We start from the raw sequence: 23,231 nt of genomic DNA on the forward strand, positions 1-23,231 counted from the left end.
TATTATAAAAAGCTGCAGAATTTAATTTCAGACCCGACTGTGATCTATTTTTCTGTTGATTGAAGAGAATCATTTTATTCCACGACATGACTGATGTACGATGCAGAAACAGTGCATTTTACAGACAGCAGACACTGCATTGGGCACAAACGTGAAGATGTGAAGGTGGGAACAATTTTCTACTGTTGAATTCTGGATTGACATTCCATGTCCCAACAGCTAGCCGCTGTGTCCGGGGATCAGGTCGTTGAGGCCCCTGCCTTCGACTGCCACCCAATCCACACTGCACCAGCCCCCTACTGCTACCTCTGTGGGTGGTGAACCCACAGGAGGTTGGGCCCACGTCACCTCTTCGGGCTGAGCCCGACTGGGCCCCATGGGCAAAGGCCCGGCCACCAAGCGCGCGCATGCAAGCCCCAACCCCGGGCTTGGCTCCAGGGTGGGGCCCCAGCTGCGCCATACCGGGCGACGTCACGGTCCTTGGTTTTTTCTCCATAAGGGTTTGGGTGAACTGCTCTTGGTCTGCCTTGGGAAACCCTGACAGGGGCATAATGCCCCCGACAACATAGCATGTTGTCGGAAAAGGGTGGCTTGCCCTCTTCAGGTTGGTGGAGAAGTCCTGCCTCAAGTGGAGGAGTTTAAGTATCTCGGGATCTTGTTCACGAGTGAGGGAAGGATGGAGCGTGAGATCGGCAGGCGGATCGGTGCAGCCTCCGCAGTGATGCGGTCGCTTTACCGGTCCGTCGTGGTGAAGGAGGAGCCGAGCCAAAAGGCGAAGCTCTCAATTTACCGGTCGATCTACGTTCCGACTCTCACCTATGGTCATGAGCTTTGGGTAATGACAAGATCGCGGATACAAGCAGCCGAAATGAGTTTCCTTCGCAGGGTGGCTGGGCGCTCCCTTAGAGATAGGGTGAGAAGCACAGTCACTCGGGAGGAGTTCTGAGCAGAGCCGCTGCTCCTCCACATCAAGAGGAATCAGCTGAGGTGGTTCGGGCATCTTTTTCGCATGCCTCCTGGACGCCTCCCTGGGGAGGTGTTCCAGGCATGTCCCCCCGGGAGGAGGCCCCGGGGAAGACCCAGGACACACTGGAGGGACTATGTCTCTCGGCTGGCCTGGGAACGCCTTGGTGTTCTTCCCGAGGAGCTGGCCGATGTGTCTGGGGAAAGGGAAGTTTGGGCTTCCATGCTTAGACTGCTGCCTCCGCAACCCGGTCCCGGATAAAGCGGAAGAAGACGAGACGAGATGAGAATTCTGGATTCTGATTGGTCAGAAAGTGTTGAGAAAGAAAGAGAGCTGCTAGGACATACAGTGGTGCTTGAAAGTTTGTGAACCCTTTCGAATTTTCTATATTTCTGCATAAATATGATCTAAAACAGGGTTTCTCAAACTTCTTTGCTCTGGGGCCCAGTAATGTTAGGCCTTGGTGCTGCAAGGCCCTGCATAGGCCTACGCCTCTGTGCGCCCCCCCCCCCCACACACACACACACACATCGTGTGCGCCTCCATAGATAGATAGATAGATAGATAGATACATACATACATACATACATACATACGTTTATTATTATTATTAATTTTTTTTGTTAGTAGTATTTGTTACAAGTAGTAGGCTTATACCAGCATAACAATATTTTGGCTAAATAAGACCTAACAGGAGTGCATTGGCAGAATTGTAGAAAATTGCCAAATGACCAGTAACTGTCCAAAAGATATACCATTATTATTATTATTATGATTGCTGCTTAGGCCTAAACTATTATTAAACAAGGGAAACTAACAGAAGTGTTTTGGCTTTGAGATTATTGCCAAATTACATAAATATACTGAAATGTAGGCCCAATAATTTGACTATTATTATTATTTTTTTTATTATCTCAGCTTATTATCTGTAGCCACTTTATCCTGTTCTACAGGGTCGCAGGCAAGCTGGAGCCTATCCCAGCTGACTACGGGCGAAAGGCGGGGTACACCCTGGACAAGTCGCCAGGTCATCACAGGGCTGACACATAGACACAGACAACCATTCACACTCACATTCACACCTACACTCAATTTAGAGTCACCAGTTAACCTAACCTGCATGTCTTTGGACTGTGGGGGAAACCGGAGCACCCGGAGGAAACCCATGCGGACACGGGGAGAACATGCAAACTCCACACAGAAAGGCCCTCGCCGGCCACGGGGCTCGAACCCGGACCTTCTTGCTGTGAGGCGACAGCGCTAACCACTACACCACTGTGCCGCCCATTATTATTATTAACCTATTATTACCGTAAGAACCATTAAACCAAGATTTTCTTTTTTACTTTTGTGTTTTAGATTTTTTATTTTTTTTAAACTACACCTTTGAACTTGAAGCACTGCCAAACAGTGCCTCAATAACGTACACACACTTATAAAAAGGTCTACCAGAAACATGGGACCTCAAACCGAGAAACCTAAAAGACCCACTGTAGCCCTAATACACTGTGTGCACAATTATTAGGCAAGTTGTATTCCTGATGATTAATTTTATCGTTGAACAAATACAGTGCTCTCAGTCAATCCAAATTGTTAATAAACCTAAAACCAGAATGATTAACAAAGGAAAGGGGAGTTTAGGCCTTCTCAGGGGAATATATAAGTGTGCAGAATTATTAGGCAACATTTAGTGTGCAGAATTATTATGCAACTAAATGAAAAGCTTAAAGTTTCCCATCTCACTTGTTTATTTTAATTTTCAGTGTAACAAATAAACAACTCAGAATTAACAAATAAACACTTCTAGCATTTCAAAAATATTCAGTGACCAATATAGCCACCCTTCTTTTCAATAACTGCCATGAGCCTTCCATCCAGTCTGTTAGTTTTTTGATTTGTTGACGATCAACTTTTTGTGCAGGAGCAACCACGGCCTCCCAAATGCTATTCAGAGTGGTGTATTGTCTTCCCTCGCTGTAAATCTCATGCTTAAGAAGGGGCCACAAGTACTCAATAGGGTTTAAGTCAGGTGAGGGAGGGGGCCATGTCATTACTTTGTCATCTTTAAGGCCTTTGCGGGCTCGCCAAGCAGTGGAGTACTTGAGTGCATGTGATGGTGCATTGTTCTGCATAACAATCATGGCCTTCTTGAATGATGCAGACTTCTTCCCATACCACTGCTTGAAGAATGTATCTTTTAGAAACTGGCAGTAGGTTTGGAAGTTGATGTTAAGTCCATCTTCAACCTGAAATGGTCAAACTAGCTCATCCTTAATAATAGCAGCCCATGCCATTACCCCTTGCTGGTGTCTGAGTCAAAGTGCCCTGTGTCCATTAGTTATCCAGCTATGGGCCCATCCATCTGGTCTATCCAGAGTCACTCTCATTTCATCTGTCCATAAAACCTTTGGAAAATCTGTCTTCAGATATTTCTTGGCCCAATCTTGACATTTCAACTTGTGAGTCTTGTTTAGTGGTGGTCGTGTTTCAGCCTTCCTTACCTTGGCCATGTCTCTGAGCACCGAACACCTTGTCCTTCTGGACACTCCAGGTCGGTTGCAGTTCTAGAATATTGTGGCACTGGAGGATAATGGGTTCCTGGTAGCTTCATGTTTAATCCTTCTCAAGTCTTTTGTGGTTAATTTGTGTCTTTTCTTCTCCACACATTTTTTGCGACCCTGTTGACTATTTGCAACAAAACGTTTGATTGTTCTGTGCTCACATTTCTATAGCTTAGCTATTTCAAGAGTGCTGCATCCCTCTGATAGGCATTTTACAATTTTTGTCTTTTCAGTGTCTGTTAAATCTCTTTTTTGGCCCATTTTGCCTGAGATAAAGAAGCTGCCTAATAATTATGCACACCTTAATATAGGGTATTAATTACTTTAGGTCACACCCTCCCTCATTACACAAATAAATACCACCTGAGAATGCTTAAATCCAATTAGCATTCAAGTGTATCTAGCTTGCGGTTGGAAAACATGCATAGAAATAATGGTAGGGTCAGAGTACTCACTTGCCTAATAACTGTGCACACAGTGTACTGACTGATTACACAGTCCCAGTATGAAGAAGGGAGAACTGAACGTAGGCTACCTGCTGACTTTTAACCTCAAATGACAGGCCCAGTCACCCACAGAGATTTGGTAAAAGAAAAGTCAGCATTCTAATGCGAAGGATGTGCCTGCTTTCTCGCCATGAACAGGTCGAAACAAGGAAGACAGGGTGACAAGGCCACTCGGAGCGTGTTTTCTGAGTTGAGCCCGTTTCGGTATTTTGTCTTTGTGGCTGTCAAATGTGAAAATGCGTTCTTGTAGAGGTATGTTGAATGGAAAGGCATCAGTGTTTTCACTGCCATCTCACTCAGCTAGGGATATTCATCACAGCATGACAGCCAGAATTCAGACAGAGAAAGTCGACCAAATCTCGACTGCAGACCAGCATCGCACGAAAGCTCCAGAAGTTTATCCTGCACCACAGGTGGCAGAGCGCTCGTTTCTGGGTTGGTGAACGGATCTCTTACCCATTGCTTTTCCGTGAGATGGGATTTTGAGGGGAAGTATGAATCAAAATGACGCAGTGTTTCAGTAAGGTGTTGCCGGATCACTACCGGCGCCTGCCCCAAATCCACACCTCCATCAGCCAGAGACGACAGACAGCCAAACACACCTCTATTAACTCTGTTGGTCCAGACTGAGAGCTTCTTTTTGAAAGCCATGATTTTATCATTGGCTTGAAAAATGTCACACGCTTGGCCTTGGATCGACAAGTTTAGCATATTGAAATGGTCCAGGATGTCAGAAAGATAAGCTACCTTTATAAGCCAAGACTGATCTCGCAGGTGATTGGCAAGATCGGACTGTTTATTTGTCAAGAATGCCTCAACTCGTACACTCTGTTCACCACTTTACCCCATGACAGCCAATGAACCTCAGAGTGCAAGAGCAGATGAACATGATCTGCACCCATCTCATCACACAGAGCTGTAAATAGATGGGAATTTGTCGGATTGGCCTTAATGAAGTTCACTATTTTGACCACTTGATTGAAAACTTCATGAAGCTCTGTGGACACACGTTTAGAGGCAAGTACCTCTCGATGAATAACACAGTGCGTTGCCTGCACTGATGGTGAAATGGCTTTTACCCGAGCAACAACTTTGTTGTGCCTGCCGGTCATAGCCGCTGCCCCATCTGTGCAGACACCGACGCAACGCCCCCATATCAACCCATGCCCAGAGATGTACCCATCAAGCATACGGAATATTTCTCCAGTGGTTGTGGTCCCTGGAAGCACCTTACAAAACAAAAAATCCTCATGAAACCGGCCCTCATGAGCATATCTGATGTAGACCAGAAGCATAGCCAAGTTAGAGAGATCCGTGGTCTCATCCAATTGAATGGCAAACCAGTCAGATGATTTCGCCCTTTCTAAAATTTGCATTTCGATGTCTGCTGCCATATCGTCAATTCGACGACAGACTGTCATTTGACAGAGGAATCTCTTTTACTTTGGCTGCAGCAGCCAGACCCAACACAGGCAGTAACAATCAAAGGCATAATTAGCTTCTCCCCAATCGTGAAGGGTGCCTGACATTTGGAAATGTGGTGTGAAATCATGTATGATGCCTTTGTTAGCTTTTCATTCTCGGTCAAATTACTTTTCAGCACTTTAGTTTGGGTGGCCAATTCATCACGTTTTCTTCTGAAAAAATCCTCTGATTTATCCTTGAGATGCGAATGTTTAGTCTCCAAATGCCGGCGTAATTTGGATGGCTTCATAGCTTCGTTGCTTAGCATGGTTTGGCAGACAACACAGATGGTTGTCCCCCGAAACCAATCACTTGAAATAAAGCCGAATTGTATGTATGAAGGGTCGTAATTGCGAGAGAATGAGCGATATTTTTTTGCCTCTGGCTCATGTTGTGTATCTGCACTATCAGATGGGCGCTTTCCAAAGAAAGAGTCAAGAGTAGCTTGCTTTGAACATGCCATGATATTGCTCTCATAAAGCACGAATGACTGGACTTGGGACAGAATGAATGAATAAGTGCAAGTGTGCAACCTCGCACGGGCGGGAATGCTTAACATTCTAGATTGGGGGGGGCGGGACTTACGCTACGTGGCACACAGTGACAAAAGCACTGAGAGCAGAGCCAGCCAATCGCTCTTCTACATAATCTGATTGACAGTGACCAGTAGTTTGAAATTATAATACTGACTACTAGTGCAGAGGCAGGCTTGCGGACCGATGGTAATCTTCTCACGGACCGGTACCGGTCCATGGCCCATAGATTGAGAAACACTGATCTAAAACATCAGATTTTCACACAAGTCCTAAAAGTAGATAAAGAGAACCCAGTTAAACAAATGAGACAAAAATATTATACTTGGTCATTTATTTATTGAGGAAAATGATCCAATATTACAAACCTCAACATCCTCAACTCTGCCACCTCCAACTTTGCTTCCTGTCTCTTCGTTAAGGGTACGGTCTCCAATGCATACATCACAGCTGGTCTCACTACTGTCTTATACATCTTACCTTTCACTTTTGCTGGGACTTTCCGATCACAAATGACTCCCGAAATCCTTCTCCAACTGCTCCACCCTGCCTGCACTCTCTTTCTCACCTCGCTATCGTAGCCCTCATTTTCCTGCACGGTTGACCCCAGGTACTTGAATTCACCAACTTTCTTTACGTCTACTCCTTGCATCTTCACTACACTCTCATCCCCATTCTCATTGATGCACATGTATTCTGTTTTGCTACTGCTCACCTTCGTTCCAGTGTATACCTCCATCTCTCCAAACCCAACTCAACCTCCTTTCTACTTTCACCACATATCACAATATCATCCACAAACATCATGTTCCATGGTGACTCTTGCCTCACTTCGTCCGTCAAGCTATCCATCACTATGGCAAACAAAAAAAGGACTCAGAGCAGATCCTTGATGGAGTCCCACCTTCACCTTGAACCATTCAGTCGTTCCAACTGCACAACTCACTGCTGTTTCATTGTTCTCATACATGTCTTGCACCACTCTGATACAGTGGGGCAAAAAAGTATTTAGTCAGTCACCAATTGTGCAAGTTCTCCCACTTAAAAAGATGAGAGAGGCCTGTAATTTTCATCGTAGGTACACTTCAACTATGAGAGACAAAATGAGAAAAAAAAAATCCAGAAAAATCACATTGTCTGATTTTTAAAGAATTTATTTGCAAATTATGGTGGAAAATAAGTATTTGGTCAATAACAAAAGTTCATCTCAATACTTTGTTATATACCCTTTGTTGGCAATGACAGAGGTCAAACGTTTTCTGTAAGTCTTCACAAGGTTTTCACACACTGTTGCTGGTATTTTGGCCCATTCCTCCATGCAGATCTCCTCTAGAGCAGTGATGTTTTGGGGCTGTCGCTGGGCAACACGGACTTTCAACTCCCTCCAAAGATTTTCTATGGGGTTGAGATCTGGAGACTGGCTAGGCCACTCCAGGACCTTGAAATGCTTCTTACGAAGCCACTCCTTCGTTGCCCGGGCGGTGTGTTTGGGATCATTGTCATGCTGAAAGACCCAGCCACGTTTCATCTTCAATGCCCTTGCTGATGGAAGGAGGTTTTCACTCAAAATCTCACGATACATGGCCTCATTCATTCTTTCCTTTACACGGATCAGTCGTCCTGGTCCCTTTGCAGAAAAACAGCCCCAAAGCATGATGTTTCCACCCCCATGCTTCACAGTAGGTATGGTGTTCTTTGGATGCAACTCAGCATTCTTTCTCCTCCAAACACGACAAGTTGAGTTTTTACCAAAAAGTTTTATTTTGGTTTCATCTGACCATATGACATTCTCCCAATCCTCTTCTGGATCATCCAAATGCTCTCTAGCAAACTTCAGACGGGCCTGGACATGTACTGGCTTAAGCAGGGGGACACGTCTGGCACTGCAGGATTTGAGTCCCTGGTGGCGTAGTGTGTTACTGATGGTAGCCTTTGTTACTTTGGTCCCAGCTCTCTGCAGGTCATTCACTAGGTCCCCCTGCGTGGTTCTGGGATTTTTGCTCAGCGTTCTTGTGATCATTTTGACCCCACGGGGTGAGATCTTGCGTGGAGCCCCAGACCGAGGGAGATTATCAGTGGTCTTGTATGTCTTCCATTTTCTAATAATTGCTCCCACAGTTGATTTCTTCACACCAAGCTGCTTACCTATTGCAGATTCAGTCTTCCCAGCCTGGTGCAGGTCTACAATTTTGTTTCTGGTGTCCTTTGACAGCTCTTTGGTCTTGGCCATAGTGGAGTTTGGAGTGTGACTGTTTGAGGTTGTGGACAGGTGTCTTTTATACTGATAACGAGTTCAAACAGGTGCCATTAATACAGGTAACGAGTGGAGGACAGAGGAGCCTCTTAAAGAAGTTGTTACAGGTCTGTGAGAGCCAGAAATCTTGCTTGTTTGTAGGTGACCAAATACTTATTTTACCGAGGAATTTACCAATTAATTCATTAAAAATCCTACAATGTGATTTCCTGGATTCTTTCCCCCCATTCTGTCTCTCATAGTTGAAGTGTACCTATGATGAAAATTACAGGCCTCTCTCATCTTTTTAAGTGGGAGAACTTGCACAATTGGTGGCTGACTAAATACTTTTTTGCCTCACTGTCTACTTCTCATTCACTCCACACTTTCTCATACGGTACAATACCATAACTCATCGCTCGGCACTCTATCGTACGCCTTCTCCAGGTCTACAAACACACAATGTAGCTTTCTCTGGCCTTCCCTGTACGTCTCCATTAACATTCTTACAGCAAAAATTGCATCCGACGTGCTCTTCCTTGGCATAAACCCGTACTGCTGTTCACAGATTGCTACCTCTCTTCTCAATCTCGCCTCCAATACCCTTTCCCATAACCTCATGGTGCGGCTCATCAATTTTATTCCTCTGTATGAATGACATTATCCTCTTATGACTTCGACAATATGGAGTCAAAACATCACAAAAACACGAGTTTCAAATGTTAATTTTTTTTTCCAGCACAAAATTAAATGTTACAGGGGGGAAAAAAGAAAAAAAAAAGTGTTTGAGCAGCATATTCCAGAAGAGAGCAGTTTTCAGATGAAAAAAGAAAACCTCATGAAGGCTGCTGGGTTTTGGTGCAAAATGAAGAAGTGAGTGTGACAGTCAAAGTGTCCAGAAGAACTGTGGCTGGTTCTGGAAGATGCTCAATAAAACCTACAGCTCATTTCCGCATAAAACTGCACTCACTGTACCTAAAACTTTTTTTTTAAAGCAAAGGGTCGTCTCAGACCAAATACTGACTTTGTTTCATTTATTATTATGGCTCACTGATTATAGTATTTTTTTTTTTTAAGTTGAAACACTTCATTTCATTATCATCTTTTAAGCCATTTTTGGTCGACAGCATTTCTTTACGTACATGTGCCTCAGACTTTTGCACAGGACTGTATGCGTGCCTGAAGTGTGAGTTGACCTTAAGCTTGGTGGCTCTCTGATGAAGCATGACAGAGCAGGATGAATTTCATTCCAAACGCTGTTCATTTCAATGTGGGTGGAGAAATGGCAGGAAACGAGAGAACCAGCGCGTGTTTTACCAGCACACTGTTTGGGCACAGGACGAAGAAGGTTTAAGGTGAATATCTCAAAAACTGTGAGAGAAGCAGCGTGATGGATCACGTTAACATGGAGCAAATCACTGTGGTATAAAAGGAATAAAGCGCTTTGTTTTGTGGTTGTTCTGTAACAGGAAATTAATCAACTTGTAGATTGGTAACAGTAACTCTGCTTTCTAACTACAAAAAAAATATATATTTTTTTATTTAAAATGCCCAGGATTCATAGTCAGTCAGTCAATTTGATTATTAAACAAGTTTTATTTATTTTTTTAAAATTATTATTAGTAGTATAACAATAGCAATATTGATAACTTATATCGGCGCAATCATGACTTATTTATATACGGACATTTAGTGTAAATGAGGCGTTTGATTGGTGAACCTGGGAAATGTTCGATATTAATAAAAAAGAAAAAACAAACCCAAACACACACACTCAACTGTTTAAATACAATGAGAATTTTATTCAAACGGTGCAAAAGGGGGAAAAAAACAAAAACACCAGATGTTCTTTCCATCTAGATTGCATCGTCACACAGCCTGTGCTTGCCTCAAAAGAAAAGAACCCAGATTTTTCCCGAATCACCAGAAGGATCAGAAATTTGGTTGAATAAATTGCATCTGTACATGCAACAGTTTCAGTCTCATGCAAACCACTCGATGCTGATGACTGCTGTTCTGTCAGACACGTCAAAATACACCGTAGAAAAATAGTCAAGTCCGTTCAAGGACGACAAAATGAAGCCCACTCACTCTGTTGAAATGAAAACTCTGAAGGCCCGTCAGTGACACAAAGCCAAGAAAGATGATCATCCGAGTTTGAGTGAAGAAAAGAAAAAAAAAACCTTCAGAGGAAAACAAACAAACAAACAAACAGCCTTTTTATAAATATATATATATATATTTTCAATAATAGCATTTTAGGTCTTTTAGAAGAGGTTAGTGTTTGCACAAGAACCCAGAGCACTGAAGAGGCTCCTGGTGGTCAGCCCAAAATATCTCTCTCTCTCTCACACACACACACACACACACACACACACAAATACTGACTTCATCCCTTCACCATCCCTCAGCGTCCTACAAACCCCACCATACATTCTCATCGTTAAAAACACTGTAAAACTGCTTTCACTTTACAAAAATAACTCAAACGTATTTGTACAACCACTGTCTTTTTGTTTCTATTTTTAAATAGAAAAAAAAATGTGCTGATTCTGGGTTGTGTTCTGTAAAGACGAATGTTCGCAACAGGAAGAAGAAAAAAGAAAACGGAAAAACAGATGCACTGAGCTGGATATTTTGGGGATGAGTCCTGTTTGTGGATTTATACTGGAATATTTTCAAGAGGTCATTATATTCTCTCTCTCACACACACACACACACACACACACACACACACACGGGATGCACCAAATCTGATCCTGAAACGATAATCGGTTCTTGTTGGCCATTGGCTTGGATTTGAAGAAAAAGAAAAAAAATAATAAATGATTTATATTGCTTTAAGAAATCAGATCAGCATGAGAGCAATTAATTTTAAGGGTCAGCCAATCATAAATACTGGGACTAAACACCAGGACAAAATTATGGAAAACAATCAGTGAATTTTAGTTGGCCGGTCAGTAACCTAATATTTACATAATTTAACTAGTAAAAGTGTGTTTTAGATAATGGTCAAGGTGGTACGTGGCAACGTTTTTGGATCGGCAGAACCGGGACTCAATGTTTTCATAAATCAAACTGACTTCAGTCATCAGTGTAGCTGACTTTCTTTGAGAAAAATCAGCCAGAAAGCATGTTCATAAAGCGGCGCAGCTGATTTATCCACGCCCACAAGACTCCATAAAAGGCAAACCTCATGGAGAGCTGAAAATTGGGACTACAACGGTGAAAGAGTGCTTCCTGAGAGTGTACACCAAATCCTCCAGGAATTCCAGACACACCCGAACACCACCCTGCTTTTACAGGGCGCCATTATTTGTCTAAACTGAACAACTAAAAAACATCTTGTGAGACTTAAATTTGACAAAATTCATTAAGCTGTGAAATTGAAGAATTTAGACAGCCTGATGCATGTCCAAAAAAAAAAGGTCCAGTAGCTCATCAACAGTTATACGATCTGAAGGGTCACGCTGTTAGCGGGTTTCCTTATATGGAAATTTTTCAGGAGCAAAACACTTTCAGGCTACGAAATAACTGGATTTCTGTTTATCGATAAATTTCTTGTGCTCCTGCGAATTATTTCCAAATAAATTCCTTCATATTCAGCTTGACAAATGAAAAGCTTTAAAGATGCGAATACGCCTTAAATTTGTTCGAAGTAGAATCCTAGAACCCTTAAAGAACCCTTGCTTCTAAGACTGTACACAACATGGAAACACCACAGTGCTGCCCTCAACACTTAAAGGGTACACAATTTAATAAATTCAAAAAAAAAAAATCATTTCGATGTACAGTAAGAGACGCTACAGAGACAAACGCTTGTTCATGGTTTCTATTCAAAACGCATTTTAGATGGAAATCGGTGCGTCCCGAGTTGTTGTTCTTCAATCCTATGCTCCATTATTAGTGATTCGTGATACTCTTGGTCTTTGCTCGTCTCTTAAACAAAATACTGAAGAACTATACAACTGCGCCATCCACTGGACAAATCAGTGAATTACATTACAGGAAAAAGAAAACCTTTGTGTTTCAGGTTACAATCAGAAACGTTCAGCGCATTACCACACCGCAGTGCCAGTTTCAGGGCTCACCATGACAGTACTGATACAGTGATACAGCGAGGCTCAGTTTTTGGGTCAACAGAAAACTGAATTATTGCATTTAACAGGACAATTTCAGGTTCTGGTGCTTGGATTTAGCACTAAGAATTTCAGCAGCACTGTTCATGAATTTTCAATGTATTGATAATCGCGTAGTTCAGAGAAACGGTTGTGTGTGTCGACTTTGTTTTGCACAAATGCGGTGCAGTACAATACAATGGACTACATTACACACTGTTCAAGACACAGGATTACGTCAAGGAACCATCCTACGATCTGTACACTCGCTCGTTATGGCTGGTTTTTCTACTGGTTATGAGCGTACGAATCGGTTACGAGATCTGAGAAATGATGCGGAAGTGTAACAGCGCCCTTGTATTCTGCATCGACTACAGCGATGGCCTTCAGCTCTCATACAATTCGACAACGTGAAGAAATCAGCAGGTGAACCAAGAACATTTTCAAATAACGGCAGGTGCGGTGGCGCTCCCCTCCCCCTCAACATTCAGGTTTGCAGTAAAAGCAACCACTGGCTGGTTTTTCTCCCGGTTATGAGCGTACGAATCGGTTACAAGAGCTGAGAAATGATGCGGAAGCATGACCGCACTCTTGTGCTCTGCATTGACAAGACCACAGCGATCGCCTTCAACTCGCACACACACTGACCAATGAGAACAATTCGACAACATGAAATCAGCAGGTGAACCAAGAACATTTTCAAATAAACGGCAGGTGTGGTGGTGCGCATTTTTTTACCCCCCTTTCTTCCCCTCAACGTTTAGGTTTGCAGTAAAAGCAGCAGTCAGTGTACAGAAAGCCGTGTACCTTGTGAACAGGCATGTACGCATTTTTTTAATTTACTAAAGATTATTAGCAAGTATGATCAGCTTTTAGTATTTGATGAGCTTTTCAAATTTTCATGTACTTTCTTTTAAATACGTGGATTGAAATAAGGAACCATAGAACACAATATCTTATTTCGGGAGACACCGATGGACGCGTGCTGCGATATTCTGAAATGTCCACGATGCCAACACCGTGTGGCGATTACCAACAAATGTCTACTTGTGAAAACTATTTTTAGCAGTGTTTTGTGAAAATAACATTTACGTTCAACAAGGACTGGCGCGAGACTGAAAAGGCAACTCGGAAACAGCCAGGTCGAGCTGGATCACTGCATGGAGTCTCAACAAAACACCATCTGATGGAGAACAGAACAAGTCTGGTGTCGTCGTCATCATCATCGTCGTCAGCGTCACCACACCAAAGAAAAACACGCAATGTCAGGATATTAGAAAAAAGTGCTTGACTTTGTGCAGAGAAAAGTCCACGGACCCACCTTTTATTATTTGGAGAAAGAAAAAAAAAAAAAACGGACCCCCCCCCCAAAAAAAAACAAAAACAAAACAGCATGTCTTGCTAGTTCATTTCACCCAACAGGCTGGATTAGCTTCAGAGGATTAAAGAAATTCCTCAGATCTTCGAGTACTTTCGTTGAGGGTTACAATATCTCAAGACTTCAGCAGATGATTACAGCAGGATGAACACTTTCAGAAATTAGTGTCTTTAATTAATATAAATTAATACGGCATCTTAAGCAAATGTCTTGCTGACTTGGACACAACGTTAACTGCTTTCTGTACCGGTTGGATTCGCGCTTCACCTTCATCTACGACATGTTACTATACAGTAAGACCTTTGGCTGTCAAAGTTTTGCCCCATCATTTGGAGATACCAGAACCAGACAAGCAAAACGGTCAGAAGAATCCTGTTAGGACACGGCTTGGGGGCAGGACAAAAACATTGGGTAATTTGAGTTAAAGACAAAAAAAAAAATTTCTCTAGAAATTATATGGCAAAATGGGTTCTCCTTAAACCTTACTCATCCCTTGTCAACGTGCCTCCAAGTGTCACTGAACGTCTTGTAAATGTGAAGCTGTACAAGTGTGCATCTTCTGGTTGTGCTTCATGTGGTATATTCTGCATGTAATGTCTTTACGCAACGCAGCACGAGTTTGTGCCTCGGAGGACAAAAATAAACTGCCCCGACACCCTTGTCACAATCAGGAAGTGTTGTGACGGCGACATAGCAAGAAAGAACGGCATGACCGCGCCAACGACAAATCTACCGCCTAAAATCCACTGCAAAAGTAACAGAGGTATGGACTCGACTCCGCAGCCATCCCATCCCTCTGTGTCGACTAAGCGTAGTCCCTTCACAACGGCACGGGAAGGCCCGTCGAAATTCTGTAGCGAGATCCTGCGTGAGACCTGCCGAGTCTCACGTGGACTACAGGATACCAGCTGAATACGGTGCCACCTTAGAACCTGTGCATGGCCGTGTCAGTTTCTCGTCTCTTCAGCTCCTCCCTGTAGCAGTACGAGCAGTAGTTGCAGGTTTCCGGGTGTCCGTAATAGTTGCAGCTTGGCGTTCGGCACCGGATTGACTGCAGGTTCACCAATCCACCAGCGCTGCCCAGAGAATAGTGCCTGACTGGAGGAGGACCACCTCGGCTGTCCAGTCCCGATAGCAAGCCGTTGGCATACGCGCCACCAACCGACTCACCGTGGAAGTCAGGTATATCCTGCTGATGGGTGTAAGACGACGAGAAACAAGGTGCTGCACAAGCAGGGGTGGGGGTATTGTAACGAGTGTGAGTGTGGACAGGACCTTGGCTCAAGGGGCAATGGCGGGGTAGGGTGGCATAGGACGGCAGGCCTGGGTAGGTGGATGGTGAGCCGCCAGCTAGCTGGCGCCGGGCGTCCATGTAGCCAGGAATGTGAAGGTGCTGAGGGAGCGGCGTGGGTGAGTGCTCGAGGAAGGTGGTTCGAGAAATGGGCACAACTCCTGTATACAGCGACGGGGTAAAAGAGGGTGATTTCAGGGTGTTATAATGTTGGTGTGGTGCTTCTGTTACATCCTCTTTTCCGTCAAAGCCGCGGAAACCAGATTCTGATGCCTCTTTCTTGGGCTGGGCTCCATTAATCACCCCTTTGCGCTCAGCCTCCCTTTTCTGCTCCTGTTCTACATGGAAACGTTCCTCAGCGTCCACCAGGTACCGCTGAATCATCTCTTCCTGGTACGGCTGCCGGTCGCTGGTAGTCAGAAGGCCGGCAAAAATGTATCGCCTTTCGCCCTGCATCGCTGCACGCAGGATGCTCAGACTCGCCTTTACGTCTGTGCTGTACTTGTACGAGTCGCCTTCGGAAGAGCTGTTTCCGTTCTGCGAGGACGGAGAGCCTTTTCCAGAGTCCTCGGAGCCGTGATGAGCCGAGGGAGAGCCTTCTTTGCCATCCTTGCTGTCTTTGCGTCCGCGGAGGGACCCCTTTTTCTTCTCCACACCTTCAGGCTTGCCGGAGCCACCTGTTCCAGCTTTTCCAGTCATTAAACCACCCACGTTTTTCTTCAACTTGCTGCCCAAACTCTTGCCAAAGCTGCCCAGCTTGTTGGCCACCGAGTCAGCCCTCTTCTTATCTTTCTCTTTGTCCTTTTCCTTGTCCTTCTTGTTTTTCTCCTTAACCATTGTTCCTGTTGAGCCGCTGCTGGACGAACTCGAGGAGCTGGAGGATTTACCGGCCGTTCCGCTGCTGGTGCCCGTTACGCTGCTGTCCCCATTTCCATTGGAGCTGCTGCTCACAGACTCTTTATCGGATTCACCAGAGTCAGGGGGCGTGCGGGCGTCCTCGCCGGCCGAGGCAGTCGGAGACTCGGGCTGGGCCAGAGGTGCTTGCTGTAGACGGCAAGAAAAAGCAAGTGACATAAAAGAAGGTCTAAGCAAAAAAAAAAAAAAATTTCAGAATGTAAATTAGTTATCAGGAATCGAAGTCTATGAGATCATGCGAACATGTTCACACTTTGGTAAAATATTCAGCTTGTTTCACAACAGTGCAGATGCTTTATAGCAAAAACAAACAAACAAACAAAAAAATGTGATGTTTACTATTCAGTTCACGTTTCCAAACAATATTACTCGAATATTCTTCAGCAAAATGGTTGATGATCTCCAGTAAGAGGCTCACCTGTACCTCACATGGCAGGGGAAGCCATGTCACGTTCATGTAGGTGTGCAGCAGGTGGAGCTTCGCCTCCAGAGATAAAGTAACACTGGAAAGAGAGACGAAACCTCAGGCCAAAATATGCATACAAGTATACTGTATTTAATAAATAACGAATATTAAGACGACATCATCAGCAGCAGCGAATTCAGGTCACAAAGGATAACTTGATAAACAGGCCAACTATTCATCATGAACGCCATTTACAGTTTCTATTCATAGTAAGTGTTTAAATATAATCTCCACGAGTGACTACATTATAATGTTGCTAATCTGGTGCCTGTAATCCAGAAAGTCCTGAACCCTCAAGAGAGGTTAAGGGGAGGAGGAAGAGGAGGAGATTCCTGTTAGTCAGACCTTTACTGGAACATGATAAACAATCAAGTAAGAGCTTAAAGAAACTCCAGTACTAGAGCACATTAATTAATCGAAAAGTCTTCATCTTGTACAGAGTGGGATCAGTAGTGGTGACTAATCAACAACATTCCTCTTACACCACAACAAAAAGAATCACATTTCACGCTCGTGGACGTCCATGAGACGAGTTAGTTCCTGTTCTCGCTGTGAGCACCTTCTGACCAATCAGAATCAAGAACTCAACATTGCCAGGACTGATGCTACGATATGACTGGTAACTCCTCCGAGAAGAAGTCGGTACCTGGCGAGCATCACGTTGTCCACGTCGTCTTTACCCCACTCCCAGTCCTTTCCCGGATCCACGGCGAAGTGCACAGGAAGCATCTTGTAATCCGAGTCAGTCAGAGGAATCACCACTGCAGGGAAGGAAAAGTCAGTCAATACAGCATCTTATTTTTTTTCGCGGTCCGGTTTCCATCAAATCCTGCGCTCTGATTGGCTGGCGAGCAGGTCCATATTCTACGGTACGGACCTCTGGCGACTCGCTCGTTCACAACAACAAACATAGTAGCATTTTTGTCAACATTTATCTTTATGAGATTTATTTATAAGATTATCAAAAATCTCAAATTTTTGCCAGCATTTCTCAGGAGAATAGCATTAATTTTACAGCATGGATAGCGATAACGACAGTGTTCACCGCGAAAGCGAGTTTTACTACCCTGAGGAAGAAGAAATAAAATAAAACATTTCAGGAGAAAGCTAAAAACCTCTAACTGTTGCTAACGCCGAGCAAAAACATGGCTGAATCCTCAATGACTCCTATTTGTATAAATAGGGGACTACATAGGTGGCAAAATGTAGTTTTTTTTTCCTGCCATGGAAGTGCACTCATATACCGAGGAGGAAGCAATTTGCATTACAGCCATGAACAAGGATTCAAAATGGCGGCTCGGCTCGGTTTTCCCTTTCGGGCGCTCTCGTTTTCTGTTAGAATTTGGTAAAGAAAAAAAATATATATACATATATTATTTACCAGCTTACCTTGACCTTGAATACTGACCTCGGCCCAGAGGGCCTCGCTCAGTACTTTCAAGACCTCAGTCACGGTATTCACCATGCGGACCTCCCAGCTGGTAAATAACATGTATATCTTTAAGTGTACTCACCTCAGGACACGCGTTAGTAGTATTGTCGATAAGCAGTTTTATTAACTCATGCATTTAATCATGAATCTATTTGGCTGTAAAGTAGAGTGGCATGCTTAGTATAATGGCGTTAGATCACCCCAACATGGCGTCTCGCCAATCAGCTTCACAGGGCGTCAAACAGACTTGCTTATGCATTTTCTGATGCTGTATGACGCACAAAACTGACTTTGCAGAGCTAAAAACAGTCGTATCTGAATCACTTTCCTCCTCCACCCCCGGCAGAGCTGCTGAAGAGCACACTGTGTCTCCCAAGTGATTCGGTTGATATTTATCTTTTTACATTGTTATTTTGAAGAATGATGTGTATAAATGGTGTTCCTGAGCCCATCAGTGTCTTCTGAGGTTATATTACGGTGACTTACTCTAATATAAATCAGTTATAAATATTGATTATACAAGTTGATTGATTATACAGGTAATCAATCATCATCATCATCATCATCATCATGATCCGTCCTCCGCACCTTGCTCTTTGGAACCGTCCTTCTGTTCCATGGAAACCAGGGCGGAGAAATGTGCCTGATCGTAGGCCAGGACCAGCGGCGAGCGGTGACACTTGTGAGCCTGGACCTCCAGGGGTAGATAAATCCCACCGAACGGGATCGGGGCGAAGGCTGGAACAGACAGTAAAGAAATGAACGTTAACGTCTACAGTATGTGCTACGTGTACAAAGACAGCTCATTTTATGTTGGATGCCTGGTTGTTTTCTTTGTTGGTTGGGCTGATTGGTTTCTTTGCTGATTAATTTGTAGGTTGCGTTAGATCGTCCCACCGCAGAACCTCACGTCTCGTCGATCAGCTTCACGGGGTGTCAAACAGACCTGCTAATACATTTTCTGATGCTGTATGACACTATTGTCTATTTAATAAAAAAAAATAAAAAAAAATAATAATATACAGTACCAGTCAAAAGTTAGGAAACACCTTCAAATTCGATGTTTTAATTTTTTTTTCCTACATTGTAGAACAATACTGAACTCATCAAAACTATGAAATAACATATGGAATTATACGGTAAACAAAAAGGTGTTAAAAAAACAACGTTTCATCTTTTAGATTCTTCAAAGTCGTCACTATTTACCTTGATAGCAGCTTTGCACACTATTGGCGTTATCTGAACCAGCTTCATGAGGTCGTCACCTGGAATGCTTCTCAATTAACAGGCGTGTCTTGTCAAAAATGGAATTTCTTGCCTTCTTAATGCATTTGACACCATCAACCAGCAAAGAGTAAATAATAAAAACAGTAAATAGCCCTGTTCGACAACTGTAGTCATCCATATTATGTCAAGAACCGCTCAACTAAGTAAAGAGAAATAACAGTCAGTCATTACTTTAAGACATGAAGTGTCATCGAATTTGAAGGTGTTTCCAAACTTTTGACTGGTACTCTCTCATTATCTCTAGCCGCTTTATCCTGTTCTACAGGGTCGCAGGCGAGCTGGAGCCTATCCCAGCTGACTACGGGCGAAAGGCGGGGTACACCCTGGACAAGTCGCCAGGTCATCACTTTCCTCTTCCACCCACAGCAGAGCTCCTACATCATGGTTTCTCCCTATGTACAGGGGAAGCCATGGTCTAATGGTGAGAGAAGCAGCTTTGGAACCAAAAGGTTGCCAGTTTGATTCCCTGGACTAGCAGGAATGGCTGAAGTGCCCTTGAGCAAGGTATCTAACCCCCAAGTGCTCCTTCGGGTTCTCTGGGTGTGTTGTACATTGCTCTGGATAAGCGCGTCTGCTAAATGTCAAACGAAATGGAACGTCTTTGTTTGGTCTGTTGGATGGGTGGGGTTTGTTTTTGGTTTGCTGGCTGCTTTGTTTCTTCATTGGTTGGTTTGTTGGATGGCTTTCTTTCATTGAATTTTGGCTTGCATTTTTCAGTTTGTTTTTTGACTTGTTTCATGATTTGTATTTCTGATTTGTTTGTTAGTTCGTTGCTTTCTTTGCTTGGCTTGTCAGATGGCTGGTTTGGGGTTTTTTTGGGTTTGCTGGCTGCTTTATTTATTTGTTGGGTGGTTCGCCATTTGGGCGGCACAGTGGTGTAGTGGTTAGCACTGCTGCCTCAGACCCCGTCCACACGTAGCCGGGTATCTGCTAAATCGAAGATATTTTTCTACGTTTTGGCCTGTCATCCACATGAAAACACATCAAAAACGAATATTTAAAAAAACTCCGGGCAAAGTGAAGATTTTTGAAAACTCCGTGTATGCCTTTTCGTGTAGACAGAGATAACCGGAGGTTTGCGTTTTAGAATGTCACAATCTGCGCCAAAAAAATGACAACAAATCTGCCCTGACGTCAAACGTGCAACCTTTGTTTACTGCAGAGGCCAGATTAAGCATGGACTTAAGCTAGCCACACACTACGGCGATCCACGCGGTACCGAACCGACCCATTTCAGAGCCGACTCCCGACAGGGCACGCACATATCCCCCGACTGTTGACGAGTGCAGTCGCGATTGAAGCGACACGTGACAACTTAATAGCTTTGTGATTGGCTATTGGATATAGTTACTGTTAAATCCAACACTTGAAGATGCTACAGGCTGAATTACAAATGACACAACACGGAATATGTAGCGCACTATCTAGGCTGCATGAGCTATTATTCCCAACCTTAAATAGTGCACTTATATAGGGGAGTTAAAGCGATTTGGAATTCAGCCACACAACTTGAGCAGAGTGGCTTTCCAGCCCATTGTGTCTATGGATAAAGCTTCAGTCTATGGAATTACAGTATATACCTGCATTAGGTGCTACCAACACGTATTTCTCGCGCTAGAAATTGTGTTTAATGATGTCACGTGTTATATGCGAAAGATATGATTGGCTATTGCTAGCGACTCTCGCCGATCAGTCTGGCTCCCGATTAGGTTTTCGAATCGGCTGTGAGATGAGTCGGTACCATTGAAAACTAGTCTTTACGCCTGACTCGCGACTTCAGTTGGCTCAGTACGCTGAAAATCGGCGTAGTGTGCGGCTAGCTAAAGAGTAATGGATCGGAGTAGTGTCTTGAAAGTGTTAATTATTGTGCAGGTGCTATTTACATGTTTAATTTTAGAAGCCCAACTACTGCTCCAAGAGCACAGGCGATGTGATTAGGGGGTGGGATTTGGGGAAATAGCCATCTACAGGTTTGGAATGCTTATGAATGTGATTGAAAACGCAGATGTTCGGTTATGTGTGGAAGGGATTTTTTTCGAAGACGAGGTGGTGTGGATAAAACATTTTTATAAACGGAGGGGGGGAAAATGTTCGGTTTTAAAAATACCCGGCTACGTGTGTACATGGCATCAGAGCAAGAGGGTTCCAGGTTCGAAGCGCACGGCTGATGGGGGCCTTTCTGTGTGGAGTTTGCATGTTCTCCCAGTGTCTGCATGGGTTTCCCCTACAGTTCAAAGACATGCAGATAAGATAAAATCCCCAGTCACTGGGGTTGCACAAGCCAGTGTATACTTAGTGCTGGTCCCAAGCCTGGATAGATTGTGGAGGGTTGCATCAGGAAGGGCATCTGGTGTAAATCATGACAAATTTGAAGGCCTAGTGTGAGACTGGCATGAACTAAACTGGTTATTAACCTTATTATTATTATTATTTCAATAGTTGATTTGTTTCTTTGGTTTGCTGGTTGGTTTGACTTACTGTTGGTTGGTTTCTTTATTGGCTGGTTTGTTTGTTGGTTTGTCACTTTGTTAACATTTTTGTTTTTTGGTTAATAATTTGTTGGTTGTTTGGTTTGTCAGTTTGTTTCATTTTAAGTTCTTGTCATAGAAAATTCATAATTATTAAAATTAGAATGATTTTGAATGCAATATAATTACAAATGTAACATAACCCTGAGTAAGGTTTTATAGAAGCATCTCTCAGAAACTGTGTGTGTGTGTGTGTGTGTGTGTGTGTGTGTGTGTGTGTGTGTGTGTGTGTGTGTGTGAGAGATACCCTCTCCTCCTGAGTCTCTCAGCATGGTGTCAGCCACCACTACTATCGGTCTGCGGAGCACATGAGCCAGAACGAACACATGGAACTCCTCCAGACTCTCATACACCGGTTCCTCCTGCGACTCCGCACTGCGCAACACACATACACACACTTACTTCAGATTCTTTCCCTTATGTAATGTCTGACGGAGTAAGGCTGATGCAGCAGAGTTGACTGACTGAAATAAAACAGAAGGAGTGAAGGGAAACGAACCCGTTGGTGCCGTTGGTGCTGTAGTGTATCCTGGGTTCACTGGAGGCCAACTTCAACAGCTCATTCCACTCCTTCTGCCATTCTTCCTCAGTGTACACCAGCCCTGACTGCACACACACAAGCAATTAGTCGAGATTCTTGTGCTGGCCGTTTAACGTAGCTGACTGACGGCTTTGCAACGCATTATTACGTGTGAGCTCTGCAGTCAGCAGGTTGTACCGTTTAAACCCAACCCTTACACACTCACCTCTTTGTTCTGCAAGGTCTGCTGCCACCTCCACCTGCGCTTCAGTGCCTCTCGCTCCTGGCCGTGGTCCATCAGGGCGTACAGAGACTTCCGCAGCATCAGGTCTCGATCGTGGAAGCCCCACATGCCTGCATGGTCACGGTGAAATCCGAGAACATTAAAACTCCGCTGCACTACTGTCAAAATAAAATCAACACCTTCTGACCAATCAGAATCGAGAATTCATTCGCGTCACATAACATTTACGATCTAACCCTGACTTCTGTCCCTCAGACTGTAACGAAGCCCTCGTTAATTAACTCGTGAGCTGTGATGATCCGCTGCAGCGATGGAGTTCATGGTGTCACAGCAACAGCAGGAGAGGATTTCAACAGCCACTGTGCACTTGACCCTCGGTTTCATTTCAGGAGTGTGAGAAAGACTTTTGTGCTGATCTCACTCACACACACACACACACACACTCACCTAGAGAGGCGGCATGAAGGAGGCAGTTTCCGTCTCCGCTGGTCGCCAGGGGCAACAGACTCTGGCATCCAGAACCCAGCTTCGTCCACCAGTTTAGCCGACCTGGACACAGACACCATGTTGGACCACTTTGAAAATTTTTACGAACTGCTCCTCATGTGGTGGAAGACAATTTCGGACAAAAAGTGATATGTGAGCTGCCCACGATTGGCGAGATCTAAAACTGATTGACAGGGAAAGACAGTATGACCCCGCCCACAGAGACATCATTGACAATTTTGCTCTCTTGTACAAAATCCTGAACACAAGAATCTGAATAACTTAAAGGGATAGTTCGGGATTTT

The 23,231-nt window shown here is 43.9% G+C and overlaps 1 protein-coding gene across 2 annotated transcripts in view; it reads right to left on the reverse strand.

The window, feature by feature from the left end:
- Nucleotides 1-10,042: 10,042 nt before the first annotated feature.
- Nucleotides 10,043-23,231, reverse strand: part of otud7b (OTU deubiquitinase 7B) — a 68,620-nt gene continuing 55,431 nt past the window's right edge. Inside the window, exons 5-12 of one of the 2 annotated variants that reach the window (XM_060900417.1) lie at nt 22,888-22,989; nt 22,423-22,550; nt 22,176-22,282; nt 21,924-22,051; nt 18,450-18,599; nt 17,076-17,190; nt 16,388-16,466; nt 10,043-16,092 (exon numbers count right to left, since the gene is read on the reverse strand). In XM_060900417.1, the coding sequence (XP_060756400.1) occupies nt 14,683-16,092; nt 16,388-16,466; nt 17,076-17,190; nt 18,450-18,599; nt 21,924-22,051; nt 22,176-22,282; nt 22,423-22,550; nt 22,888-22,989 (2,219 nt within the window). In that variant the 3' untranslated portion in view covers nt 10,043-14,682. Of the gene's footprint in view, nt 16,093-16,381; nt 16,467-17,075; nt 17,191-18,449; nt 18,600-21,923; nt 22,052-22,175; nt 22,283-22,422; nt 22,551-22,887; nt 22,990-23,231 lie in introns of both variants that reach the window. The other variant, XM_060900416.1, reaches the window with a different exon arrangement.

This window comes from Neoarius graeffei, chromosome 19 (assembly GCF_027579695.1).
Source record: "Neoarius graeffei isolate fNeoGra1 chromosome 19, fNeoGra1.pri, whole genome shotgun sequence".
Classification (NCBI taxonomy): domain Eukaryota; kingdom Metazoa; phylum Chordata; class Actinopteri; order Siluriformes; family Ariidae; genus Neoarius; species Neoarius graeffei.